This window comes from Protomyctophum bolini (genome assembly GCF_963924005.1).
Source record: "Protomyctophum bolini genome assembly, chromosome: 18".
NCBI classification, from domain to species: Eukaryota; Metazoa; Chordata; class Actinopteri; order Myctophiformes; family Myctophidae; genus Protomyctophum; species Protomyctophum bolini.
In genome coordinates, this window is record NC_137879.1 from 15582805 (window position 1) to 15596976 (window position 14172).

A 14172-nucleotide genomic window follows, 5' to 3' on the forward strand; every position below is an offset into this window, starting at 1 on the left:
ATAGACTTTCAACACAAACAAATGAACTAAAATGATGTATAGAAAGGTAGAATTCATGTTCACAGATTACAGTAACATGAAGCTACAGCATAACTAATATTAACTATAGCAGTGCAACAGCATAGTACACGGACACCACACTATAACACATGTTAATATACTTTATCTACCATTGATTGGCTGTAGGTGCCATTTAGATTAACTCAAAGAAAATAAACACATTTTGAATTACAATAATGCGTAATTGAAAATGGCCATAAATATTCTGTAATTTCAATGCGTAATTTCAAATGCTTTTCTTTTCTTTGTGGGATATACTTATGGTTAAAATAGTTATCACAATACACTGTATAGAAGCTAAACTGAAATTATTCAGTAGACACTTATAAATCAATAGAGTCAACAGAGGTTAAAATGTAGTGCTTAATCTACAGAGCACATTTTCTGTAATAAATGTATATTATAGTTACAGAGTACATTGACATGGATATTTTAAAAGGTTGACTTTTGGGGACTATAAATCTGGCATACCGTATTTACACATCATGCACATTATGTCTTAGTGTTCATTAATGTGCATTGTCCAGACCAAATAAAAATAATAATAAATAGCCTCTAATATAAGGCAACGTCAAATTATTTGGTATTAAAGTTGGCAAACCTGCATTTTTTTCTCCATACAATAATACAATATATACTCATAATACAATCGAAAATGTATTATAACATATATAGGACTATATATTGTATTGCATTATAAGGAAATCCACTTGCAAGAGCATAATTGTCAAGTCCAACTTCACTCTACTGACCTTTCATCTCCCAATACAAATCCAAGTTATCAACGCATGTCATTATTTATTACATAACATACTACCTCACTGGCACGCTGCATTAAACTGATTTACCCTTGGTCGGTGGTTTTGGACTTTAGGAAGTAGTGGTGCTATTAATGCTTCACTCCTTGCTTGTGGAGCCACTGGTGCTAAGTGAGGTGCTCGTTTTGGGTTTTCCCCAACCGAAATATGCTCAATCATTGGTTTAGGGTACTTGCCTTCTGGAACGACTGGTGCTGCTGGCTTCGGACTCTTGCCTTGGGGAACCACGGGTGCTGCTTCAGGCTCAGGTGCTAGTGGTTTGAGGGCTGTGACTGGTTCCAGCTCTGGAACAGGCTTATAGGTCTTCCCTTGCGGTATGCCAGGGACTGGTTTACCTTGAGGAACCATAGGCTCAGGTTCTGGCTTGGGACTTTTGGCCTGTGGGAACACTGGTTCTGGTGCTGGTTTCGAAGGTTTGCCTTGAGTAACCACTACAGCTGGTCCAGGTGTAGCCTGTGGCATCACTGGTACTGGTTTGGGGTACTTCCCTTGTGGAATCATTGGTATGGGTGAAGCTGGTTTATAGACTTTTGACTGTGGCACTGGTGCTGGTGGCTTCTGAGGTTTCCCTATCAGTGTCACCACTGGAGGTAGACCTTGGGTGGGCTCAAGTACTATATCTTGGGTTGGTTCGTTTGTGCTTGGTCCTGGGGGCTCCTCTGGCGCTGCACTTGGTTGTTCAGGTGAGAGAACTTCACCTTTTAGACCTTTTCCGTTCAGTACACCAGATGTTTTTGTACCCTGCCCATTTGGCATTTTGCCATAACCTGAGGACCAAACAGATTCATGTTGTGCAAGCGTACAAAAAAAGCGTGTGTTGTTTGACAGTAGTCATGTGTGAGATGGAGGATGACTGATTTAAGCAGTCCAGGGGCATGCACAGATACACGAGGTAGTGCACCTGCCCGTTTGCCCTCTGGACAGCAATGTGCCCTTTTGAAAGTATGTTTTTTGTACAGTTTTTTAATTAAATTTGTATTTTGTACAGTGTACAGTATGTGGCACCTAGTGACATCGACCAATTCTGGGTTAAAATCGGCTAATATATTATTTAGGCCCCAAAATCTATAAATCTCACAAACTATAACGGCACTCAGAGATGGGTGTGGCTGTGCAGCACGGTGCAAGCGTTGTGCATGGAGTTAATCGAGGCACAACAGGAATCAATCATCTCCACCTCGCATCATGGTTCAAATATTTCCATTTAACAATAAAAAAATTGAAATAAAATAAATAACGCAATTTCACACTAACAGTTAACACTAAAACATTACATGACAATACAACACAGACAGACAAATAACATACATGCATAATCATGGCATCCGATTAACTTGACACAAACCATAAAACATGCATTGTTAAGCCACAGCTGTCATGGTTCAAAGGTTTCCATTTAACAATCAAAAGATGACACAATACAAAAGATTAGCACAATTTCAAACAAACAGTTAACACTTTAAAACATGACAACTACAACACAGACAGACAATTACATGCATAATCATGACATCCCATTAATTTGACACAAACCATAAAACATGCGTGACATCCCATTATTTTGACACAAATCATAAAACATGCATTGTTAAAGCCACATACAGTATAACCACATAAAACATATGTTAGGTAAACATTTGATAGGTGTTAACCTGACATACAGACAACAGTAACAAGCAACACATAATCATGTTTACCAGTATTGGCTACTTTAGGCAACTGCCCATTAGGTACACCAGCTGGACCGCCATACCCTAGGAACCACAAGAATATTTACAAACCACCTCAAATGTCAAGCGTGCATTGCAGAGATAAAGAATCCCATATGCAAACAGAATCATGCTCACATTATAGATTAGAACCTGCATTAGTGCAAAACATTCAACCTGTTCTGGTTTATAATATTTTATGTCCCAGAATAGGGGTTTTAAAACTTGGGTCCAGGGACACCCAGGAGTCATTGAAGGATTTCTTCAGCAAAATGAAAAGTAGACCTAGAGAAGTTTAACATTCCACTCTAACCTCAAATATGATCCAATGTAAGGTATAGATATTTAGACAATATCATGGTATGGTAAGTAGCCTTGCCGAGCCATGAGGTAATATCATACTTGACCAATGACCAATATATTTTTTTAATATAAATCTTTATCCCACGATTTTGTAACCCAGTTTTTTTTTCACCCTGTGCCAATTATCTAATGCAATCCTGGGCGCTACACTTCCTCTGCCAACCTGGGGGGGGCAGCGGACTGACCTCATGCCTCCTTCTATGCATGAGGAGTCCAAGCTGCTTCTTTTCACCTGACAGATGGGAATTTCCCCGGCCGGACGTAGCGAGTGGAAGGGACACGTTATTCCGACCAGTTCCTTTCCCCTCCATCAGGTGCCCTGGCTGGCCAGGGGGAGGTAGTTTTAGAGACTAGGATTACTGCATGTTTTTTGTGAGGGTATTTACCCTAGGGGACACGGGGAGAACATGCAAACTCCACACAGAAAGGCCCTTTCGCCAACCCCCGCCTCGGGTATGGGCACTGATGGAGGAGGGAACACGCCGCCAGTGCCCACAGCGTCCCCAGCGGGAATCGAACCCAGGACCTTCTAGCTGTGAGGCGACAGCACTACCAACTGTGCCACCGTGCCCCCAATGACCAATAATAAACAATAAGGTCCTTAGCCCAATATCATATCCAGTGGGTTTCTTTAGACAAAGGTGTGTTCATGTGGGGTCTGTGATTTGAAAATCCTTGTCCTACATGTATTTAACCACAGGACGGCACTATCCAGTAGTAGATCGTAACAGTGAATATCCCATATTGAAATATTGTAAATTATATTTTAAATGTTGTCTTACCTCCACTGGGTGAAACTGCTCCAGTTCCCTTTATGGGCTGAGGTTTTGAGCCTCCATTTAGAGCGCCGTATCCTAGAGAAAGAGTTAATATTGTTTTTAATAGTTTCAGGACAGCTATAATATTTTCCATATTGCACTGTAAAATCTCAAGTGTCTAAACTGTGTTTAAAATGAACACTGAGAATTTTATGGTGAAATTCATGTGCAATAAAAAAGAGAATTTAGTGGCTGTGCTGTATTATATAATGTTACATCCTTGTCTCAGGTTCAGCTTTATTAGTCATAATAATGTAGGTTAACACAAGGTCAACGGTACAATGAAATGTGTTACATGAGAAAAACAGGTCAGCTCAGCAATAAGAGCACGTTTAGTTGACTTGGAGGGATGTCCGTCCCAATCACGTTTCTTTGCTCCAGATCCGTTTCCGATCATTTGATTGTGAGTATCTGCATATACCGATTTTTGCTGATCCGATATTTATATTTTTATGGAACACTTGTGCCATCACAATAGTACAATATCCCAAATATCCCACAGACATCAAGTCTAATATCATGATATAGATATAATATTGATACTATGGATGTCCCGAATCCCGATCACGTTTTTTTGCTCCCGATCCCATTCCGATCATTTGAAAATGATGTGATCAGCCCTGATTTCCACTCACGTGATCGAATCGGGACAAACCTACTTGGAGAAACTTTTTTTTACTTGGAAACATTTACCAGTACCAGCAACTGTGTCATTACAGTATACAGATGTATGCTGCTAACTTTAGAGTTGCTGTAACTAACTTAAAAGAGCTTAAAACCTTTTGTAATTTAACACACAATAGTTTGATTTACCGTTGTGTTGAGGTCCATAGCCATTGGGTGCACCACCAGTTCCAGCTCCAAATCCTTGTAAAGGAGAAATACAATTAGACAAATGTATGCAAACATAAGATCTGGCATGTTTGATGAGTGTTATCTTGATTTTCAGTCACCATTAGGCTGAGCTATATGTCCATTTGGAGCACCATTGGCTCCTGGTCCATAACCTGACCATCAAAGGTAGAAAAGGTTAAATTACAGTGAAATAAACTGGTTCCAGAATGGTCCCTGTCCATCAGATAAGACTAAATACTTAAATAAATGGATTTAAATTAGCAATGGGTTTAGTTTGATATCCACTGACTAGATAAAGCACCACATCTCAGTATAAAATTTTACTCATTTTAGTTTACTCCTGAATTTTCATGAACCACTTAAAACCCTATACATTGTTTTCCCTCCTTTTCTCCTCTAAACCAAATCTCTGCACCAAATCTAGCCGATCTACAAGTTCACAAAGTATCACATTGTAATGCATTCTGTCAGCTTGTAGATGTGCTTTTTTCCAATGCAATGAATATTCACCTATTTTGGCCGAATGTTCACCTATTATGACATGCCCAGATGCTAGGGTTCATGTGGTAAGCACTGAGCAGTTAGATGAGGTTGACGTTTACCTGGCTTTGGTGCCTTGGCCCCTGCATTGGGATGTCCATAACCTGAGAAGAACCCGAAATATATATAACTTATATATGAAACATCATACAGTAGAATATATCAGAATAACAGTGTACCAGTGTGGTCAGCAGTGGTGGTCTTACCATTGCGTCTGGCTCCATACCCATTGGGACCACCACCATAACCTTAAAATAACCAAATAAAAAGGTTCGTTAATTTAGCCTGGTTATGCAAAGCTGTGTGAGTATTGTCAGCATCTCTGAGGCAGCTTGATTTACTGTAAAAGTAAGGCAGTAAGGCCTTTGATAAGTAGTAAAGATCTGATGCCCAGTGTGCAGAAGGAGTGTAGACATATAAGGGTTAAGCCCAAACCACACCAAAGGGTTGGGACAAAACGGTTTTAAAGGTCAACCACACCAATGCAACTCCTTGCAACTTAATGAGTTGCATTGGTGTGGTTTACCTTAAAAAACGTTTAGTCCCGCCCCTTTGGTGTGGTTTGGGCTTTAGGTTAGTTTATTTGTATAGCACATTTCCATACAGAGTTACAAAGTGCGTTGCAAAACAGCTGAGATAAAACAGACTGGAGAAAATGGAGTTACCGGTTTGTGCTGCCCTGGCAGCACCACCATTGCGGTATCCATGACCTGGGAAGAGCCACAGACAAATTTAGGCATTTAGAGACAAAGACAAACAAACGCGCATGCCTTATTACCCTGAAACTCACTGAATGAATGTTCAACTACATGGATATCATCATGTGTTTTATTGCCATTTGTTCATACAGCTAAACACACCATTGGGCTTAGCTGCATTCCCATTTGGGACTCCAGCTCCAGCACCATTCACCATATTCACACAGCAGCCATTTTGCATTTAAGTCATACTTAAAGTGCCACCCTGGGTGGCATTTCCTCCCAAACTGCAAATATGACGTGAGAGCAAGATGGCCGCTGTGTGACTATAGTCAATAACCTTCAAATATCACAGAAAATCTGTAAATTAGAATGTGTGTATAATTTACAGTTTATAATGCTTGGTTTAGTTTTACCATTAGACTTTGCACCCTGTCCATTAGATACACCTGCTGCAGCACCATAGCCTGAAAGTAAAAACACAGTTAATTAAATCAAATGTGACATGTGTGCCCCATACATGAGTCAATGTCATAGTGTTATGTGAAATAGCAGTTAATGTAGTGTACTGTTAATCATTTTACCATTTGGCCTAGCTCCATATCCATTGGGCACACCAGCACCCGCACCATAACCTATAGAAGAGGAACGATTTAGAATGCCAGATATATAAATTCCATTTAATGAATTCCCTTTTTCTGAGTTAACCAGGACCTGTCCGTTACCCCCTACTTTTTCCCCTCTATAGAGCGCCGCAGTCCCGCCCCCTCTCAGAAAAACGAGTGGCCCAGGAAATGAAACCCCAATGCATTCTCCCATCGGCACTTCTAATATAATTTATTTAAAGACGGTTACGCCGCGGACAAAGCCAACTCGGATCGTGACAAATCATGACAATGAACACAATGTTTTGGGCCGATCAAATCATTAGAAAGAAGAAAAGAAAGTCAGGAGACAACACTATTTGTTTTGTTTTTCGTCTTATAAATTATCTTAACTCATAACTTATTGTCCGCGGCGTAACCGTCTTTAAATAAATTATATTAGAAGTGCCGATGGGAGAATGCATTGGGGTTTCATTTCCTGGGCCACTCGTTTTTCTGAGAGGGGGCGGGACTGCGGCGCTCTATAGTACATTCAATCTCTTCAACAAATATAAGCAATCTACTAGCTCACATCACAACAAGTTACAGTGATAATGATTTTTGCCAAATGTTCACCTATTTTTGCTGAATCTTGCAACATTCATGACATGAATGAGGACGCTATAGGTTTCATTTAGTTAATAAGTTAAGAACCAACAGATAACAGAATAATCAGCTTGGTGAGTCTTAGCACAAAGTACAAAACTCAGCTGCCAGACTTTTAACCAACTCCAAAAGACGCGACCACATCACCCCCATATTAGCTACCCTCCACTGGTTACCCGTTAGTTTCAGAATTGATTGAAAATGGCCAGGCTCCTAGCTACGTCTCCGACATGCTGAAACCCTACAGGCCTGTGCGCCCACTCAGGTCCTCAGACAAGGCCCTCCTGATGACCCCTACAGCTCAGCTTGTCACTAGGGGTGGCAGGGCCTTTGCAACCAGGGCCCCCATACTCTGGAATGCCCTATCTACTGCTGAAAACCCACCTTTATCTTAAAGCATTTTCCTAACTGTCATTGTATTATTATGTATGTTTTGTATTTTTATGCCGGCTATTGCATGCATTGATCTTTTATTGTTCTCTTGATGTAAAGCACTTTGTGACTTAGTCTAGAAATGTGCTATATAAATAAATTCATTATCATTATCATTAGCGAGTCAGTGCACCATAATGCTTGATTTATGGTTGTGTGCTGTGCATGCACCAACAATAGCCAATTTTGGTGAGCAACTATAAATCAGACTAAAGAGTCAAAGTCCAACAACAACTTAAATACCTGATTTGGGACCTTTCATTCCTCTGTTTCCATATCCATTCCTAGGATAACCACCGATCCCATATCCTTAACAGATAATGGAAAAGAGTAGAATAATATTAAGTAAAGTAAATATTTATGTACTCATGTATACTCATGTATATTCATCCAAATCGTGTTGAATATGCATACCATGACTATTGGCTATAGTGACTCACCTCCCATTGGTTGACCACGGTGACCACCGTTGGCACCATATGCTGAAGAAACAATACAGTTTCAAATAATAGTAATGAGTAAAAACTACAATATGCCTCTGAGCTTTAGTGGAGTAGTATACAGTATATGATTTTTTTAAAAATCAAGTAAAGTAAAAGTACCTTGAAATTCTACTTAAGTACAGTACTTGAGTAAATGTACCTTACTTTACACCATTGAGTGTTTAGGATATTTCCTTTAGATGCATATTAGGTACGTGGCGACTAGGTACCTGGTGATCCCGATGTTTTGTGTCAATGTGCTCACTTACATTTCCTCTGATTCCCTGCCAGCTGAGGTGCACCCACACCTCTGGGGATTCCCATTCCACCAAGAGCTGCCCCTAGAGACACAGAGACACCATTGTAAGGAAGCACTGGCTGAAACATGTCAATTGGCATGGTATGGTATGATTTCCTGGAGAAGGAACGAAGGTCACGGGATCAAATACCTGTACCGTACTGTGGCCGACCATATCCTTTATTGGGTTTACCGCCCCCATATCCTCCTGTCAGATGTAAACGTGATCAGAAACTATTCGTAAACATCTAAACTATTCTTCCTTGCACAAACCTGTCAATGATTTATAACCACATATGTCTATTGAAACATTTACCACTTCTGTTCATAGGTCTCTCACCATTTGGCTTAGCACCGTTTCCATTGGAAGGGCCAGCTGAGGCTCCATGACCTGAAAGAGTCCATACATTTACTCATCTCAGAAGATCTATTAAATGCTTCATTAAACAGTGCTCTATTTGTGTGTGTCTATTTACCATTGGATTTAGCTCCATTGAGTCCACCGGCTGCCACACCATAGCCCAAGAAACAAAAACATTTAGAAAAACAAACTGCATGTTTCTACAACGAGTCGCAGCAGTATAGTATCACAGTACTGCTACTGTATGCAAATATTATCATTATCTGATTGTCACACTGTATGCATTACCATAATGCTGTAGTTACCAGATGTTGCTGGTGTGCGTGTGCGAGGGTGCGTGCGTGCACGTGTGTGATCATTAATCAATACACAGCCAGATTGCACAACGGATAGCCAATCAATTAACAGTTCAATGAACACCTAATTACTTTTGTCCATTTGCAGTCTGGAACACTGTTAACTGCTACTGAAAGTAACACTTTAAAAAAGTTCCATCATAATGATTTATAAATGATATCATAATGAGAAAGCTAAAATAAATCTATTATGGTCTCAGTTAATAACATTTATCTTCAATGGGTTGTGAGATTCAGTTTAGAATTAGACACTAGATTAAAACATGTTTTCATTTCCAGCTGTAAAACTGCTTGATCACTGAAACTTAGTAGTAGTAGTGATATTAATACTAAAGCTATGCACCTAATTTGTGCACAGATATAAAGCAATTAATGGCAGTACAACAGAGAGCCTGAGTTATAGGTTAGGGCAGATACGGGGATTTATTGTGTGGATATGACTTGTTGATGGAGTAGCTTGAAAATAATAATTATTTTCACCAAGCATCATGTGATGAAGTATAAATTAAGCTTTACCATGTCCATGGGCACCATTTCCATTTGGTGTATCAGCTGGGGCCCCATGACCTAATAACGCAACAAATATTAACATATCTCTTTATGCTGTGACTCATTATTACCAGTGTAGAATTTGTTTAATTAATACCTATACCATTTCCCTTGGTTCCTTGTCCATTAGAGAGACCGGCCTGAGCTCCATAGCCTGCAATTGAAATGAAAGGTGTACATGTATAAAATAAATTGCATGTACGCATTTGCAGTATACATGTATTAAGTATTTCAGTAGCTTACAGTCAAATGACCAATGATACATTTAATGAGACTTCACTCTACCGTTGCCTTTGGTTCCTTGTCCATTAGATGGGCCTGCTTGAGCTGAATGGCCTAAAAATAAATAGTAAATTAAAAAAAATAATTTATTGCTAATAATGAGATTACAAAACCAATATCCATTCAATATACAGTATTCTGTACCATTGCCTTTAAGTCCTTGACCATTGGATGGACCAGCATGGGCACCTCCTGTAATTTAAATAGGTTTTATGTATGTAAATGTATCCATACTTGGCATGACATCCCACCAAATTTAGCAAATGCACCTTGGGGTGCCAACACTGCCCGCACCAACATCTATATTGTCCTATGTCTTTAGATTGTAATCTTAACCTTTGCAATACAAAACATATTATTTTCTTTGTGGCAGCCCACTGATAATTCGCAAACAATTTCATGAAGATCGGTCCATGTATTCTCGATTTGAACCTAGACCTTCATCATGGTATACTATGTGACTTTAATTGAAAATGGTGGACCCGGTTGTAAATAATTGTAATGTTTTATCATGGATTGTCCACAAAGTAACAGTTTTTGTATTGACTTGTGCTGTCATTTGAAATTTACCCATTCTGCATACTGTGAAATAATCATACCATTGCCTTTTACTCCTTGTCCATTGGATAAGCCAGAATGAGCAGCACCATAGCCTGCAAGTGAAATGTAAAGGGGTGTTTCGCTTTAAAAGTTCAAAGATTCAATATTTAGATATTTGGAATTAATTTAACAGACAGTATACATTACAGTAGTGTGACGGTGTACCAGGTGTCAACAGTGAGCTTACCCCAGTGTGAGAATATACCTTCATTCCTTGGCCATTAGATTTTATAATGGATATAATTAACCACTAAAACCATCTATACTTGACTAATACTTAGTTGACCAGGGTTGGCTCTGTACTTGGTCAGCGCTTTTGTCCCTCTACACACCAAATCGCTTCACCGAAAATATCTACAAGCTCACAACATGTCTCAGTGATTGTGAGCTTGTAGACACTGTGAATATACTGTACCATTGCCTTTGACTGCCTGTCCATTAGATGAGCCAGCTTGAGCACCATATCCTGAAATACAAATCACAGGGTGATGCAATTAATAATATATTACAGTAACTCTTATCCAGACTTATAATGACCAGAGTCAGTCAGTCAGTCAGTCAGTCAGTCAGTCAGTCTCTCTCTCTCGCACGCGCACACACACACACACACACACACACACACACACACACACATGCGCGCGCGCGCACACACACACGCACGCACATGTAGTCGCACACATAGTACCATTGCCTTTGATTCCTTGTCCATTGGACAGGCCTGCATGAGCACCATAGCCTGTAATTTAAATCATAGTGTAACTCTTTCTTTGTGTAACAGTGTGTGAGTGTGTTAGTTTGCATATTTTATGGTTGACGTAACGTAATGATGTACTGTACCATTGCCTTTGGTTCCTTGCCCATTGGATGAACCTGTTTGAGCAGCATGTCCATGATGTCCTGTAATAGTATTGACTGTGTTATAAGGTGTGTACTGTATGCTATAAAGTGTGTACTGTTACTACTGTACAGTGTGAAAGTATATACTTTATATATGCATAAGGAGGCACCTGTGTGTATAATTGAATGCTTGCAGGCCTGGACTGGCCACTTGACGTACCAGACATATGTGTGGTGGGCCGACCAATGAATGAGCCGGTGTCATTTCTAATTATTTTACTTGCCCAGTTTTAGGATTATGGTAATTATCAGAACATGGAGGCCTATTTTTCAGTAAAACCGGTGGTATTAGGGCTTGTTTGCTTGCGTGTGCCTCGACGGAGTGGGCCGGTAGAGTATCTGCTAGTGACAATTTACTAAACATGCATTTGGTTGCTTGCATTTGTTACAGTACCATTACCTCTGTAAATGTGTGCTTGACTCAATCAATTATAAAGTGATTCATCATTCAATAATTCACCACATTTTACAACTTTAAGCTATAAACCATATTGATACAGTGGAAGTGGAAAGGTGTGTATTGGACCTACCATTGGATTTAGCACCATTTCCATTGGGTACTGCAACTGGAGCACCCCCTAGAGGTAATACACAAGTACAATACAACAATTACATAATCACATTTGACTCAGGCAACAAATCAGAAGACACAAATCCTGGTAGCATTAACCATTTAAACCCTTGTTTACTGTGGTCACACACTCCATTTTCTTACATCATAATATATCTTCACCAAAAACAGCCGACTACAATCTAGCTATAAGCTATTTCAGCAAATGTTTGTCTATTTGAGCAAAAATGTTCAACTCTCTTATGTCATGCCCAGAATATGGATGCTAGGGTTCATATGGTTACAAAAATATAAAAAATAAAAAATAGCAAAGAACAAACAACAAACTCTTGTTCTATCAAATTGATCCCATACCATTTGATGTGGCAACTTGTCCATTAGACACACCAGTTACAGCACCATATCCTGAAAAACAACATGGGGAATAAATGTGTTTTCCAAGACCTCGTATCCATTTTCAGGAGCTTGATCAGACAGTGGAATACAGATAGGCCTAATGGGTGAAATGGTGAGTTTACCTTTATTCCCTGCACCATTGGATGGACCTCCTGCTGCACCATGGCCTTAAATAGAACAGCCATTTATTGACCATGAGCTTAATTAATTCATCATATTTGACAAAAACAACAACTGCTGTAAAATTAATTGTTTGATTAAGATATCTATAAGCCTTACACTGTAAGCAAGGGGACGGGCACACACACAAGAATTACAAAAGGGGAAAAGACACACATTTCTTAATTTAGATTAAACATTTATTGTCACCAACATTTGAGAAACAAATATATTATCTGTGTGACTGTATGAATGCCATGCACTTAAAAGGTTCTTGCACAAGACCATTAAGACAAGTTGAGGTTTTTTTTTTACCCAGTGTCAACATTCTCTATTTAGTCCACCATCTCCATTCTGCATGCCCCAAAAGATGACTATATTTAATACTTTGATAATAATAAAATAAAGTTATTTACCTTTTGAAGGCATCAGTATTCTTCCAAGCCCCCCACCATTCTGAGTTCTCATTCCTAAAATGAAACCCAAGACAAGAGTAAAACTCTACTTTTTGAAATGCTTGTGTGCGAAAGATAATAACAATTATTATCATGAAATATAGATTTACCATTAGGCTGAGGTCCTTGTCCATTGGGTACACCAGAAAGAGCACCATAACCTTAAAAATATAACATTAAAATGTCAATTTATGTACTTACCTAGCCCCTCTCGGAACCCCCTGGGTCAGCCCAATCCGAACCGAACCGGGCTGACCCGTAGGGTTCCTGGTCACGCTAAGATTTTTCAATGCGATTGTTGGGACGCGGATATACACAAACTCATAGTTTAGTCGATCGGCGCGGTATTACGACGCTTTTTATTGTGTTTGTTTACGGATGTGCGAACTATAAGTACCTTACATACCTCTGATAAAATCTCCTGTGTCGCGGAAGCCGTTAAGTATTTTTAATCCATGTTTGATTAAAAATGTCGCTTTGATTTCTTCTTGTTTATTTACCGTTTATTGTACCGCCTCCCGATGTGCGGTTGGCTTTGCGGGCTATGTCCCTGCCTTTGATCTGCTCCGTCATAGCTGTAGCACCACTAGCTAGCCAGATAGGCGGTACAATGAGGTGTCAATAAACAAGGTAGGAAGAAGCGACATTTTTAATCAATCATGGATTAAAAATACTTAACGGCTTCCGCGACACAGGAGATGTGTCGGTATGGTATGTAAGGTACTTATAGTTCGCACATTCGTAAGTCAATACATGAATAACCATGGTAAAAGCGCGCAGAAGTCCGTCTCATGGCGTGTTTACATAGTATTTGTTTGTGCGTAACTGGCGACAGCCCCACGTGAAGCAGGACCCAATGCAGTAAAGTCATAAAAGTGTCAGAAACTTTACTACATTCGGGTTCTGCTTGCGGGGCTAGTACTTACCGGTATGTACACAACGATAGCCGCAATTTGCAAAACTAGATTTTGAATCCGAGTTGCAATACTCTTCAGGCTCCATTGATTCCCCAATCATCCAATTTGGTTTGCGATCTGCTTACAAGTCTTAAACAACGTTAAACTCACCAACATTGCAGCTGTACTGCTGTAGTCCAAGCTTGAATTATCCTCTTTCAATCTGCCCAGTTTGTTTTTCATGAAAATCCACCGTAGACATGTTATGAGCTACTTTCTGTCAAGAAATTCTGTGCAGGTGATTCTTTTTTCTAAGTGCTGGAGTTT

General features: G+C 39.6%; 1 protein-coding gene across 1 annotated transcript in view; it reads right to left on the reverse strand.

The window, feature by feature from the left end:
• cmn (calymmin) overlaps nt 1-14172 on the reverse strand; it is a gene marked incomplete at its 5' end in the record, with an annotated part of 35993 nt that overhangs the window by 13657 nt on the left and 8164 nt on the right. Inside the window, 29 exons of the mRNA XM_080790002.1 lie at nt 1055-1645; nt 2576-2632; nt 3733-3804; nt 4582-4635; nt 4722-4775; nt 5226-5267; nt 5370-5411; nt 5829-5873; nt 6278-6328; nt 6446-6496; nt 7787-7852; nt 7984-8025; nt 8295-8366; nt 8475-8531; nt 8664-8714; nt 8800-8829; nt 9557-9607; nt 9693-9743; nt 9875-9925; nt 10016-10063; nt 10471-10524; nt 10887-10937; nt 11157-11207; nt 11309-11368; nt 11899-11946; nt 12294-12344; nt 12458-12502; nt 12911-12964; nt 13060-13110. Coding sequence (XP_080646128.1) covers nt 1055-1645; nt 2576-2632; nt 3733-3804; nt 4582-4635; nt 4722-4775; nt 5226-5267; nt 5370-5411; nt 5829-5873; nt 6278-6328; nt 6446-6496; nt 7787-7852; nt 7984-8025; nt 8295-8366; nt 8475-8531; nt 8664-8714; nt 8800-8829; nt 9557-9607; nt 9693-9743; nt 9875-9925; nt 10016-10063; nt 10471-10524; nt 10887-10937; nt 11157-11207; nt 11309-11368; nt 11899-11946; nt 12294-12344; nt 12458-12502; nt 12911-12964; nt 13060-13110 — 2043 coding nt within the window. The remainder of the gene's footprint in view (nt 1-1054; nt 1646-2575; nt 2633-3732; nt 3805-4581; nt 4636-4721; nt 4776-5225; nt 5268-5369; nt 5412-5828; nt 5874-6277; nt 6329-6445; nt 6497-7786; nt 7853-7983; nt 8026-8294; nt 8367-8474; nt 8532-8663; nt 8715-8799; nt 8830-9556; nt 9608-9692; nt 9744-9874; nt 9926-10015; nt 10064-10470; nt 10525-10886; nt 10938-11156; nt 11208-11308; nt 11369-11898; nt 11947-12293; nt 12345-12457; nt 12503-12910; nt 12965-13059; nt 13111-14172) is intronic.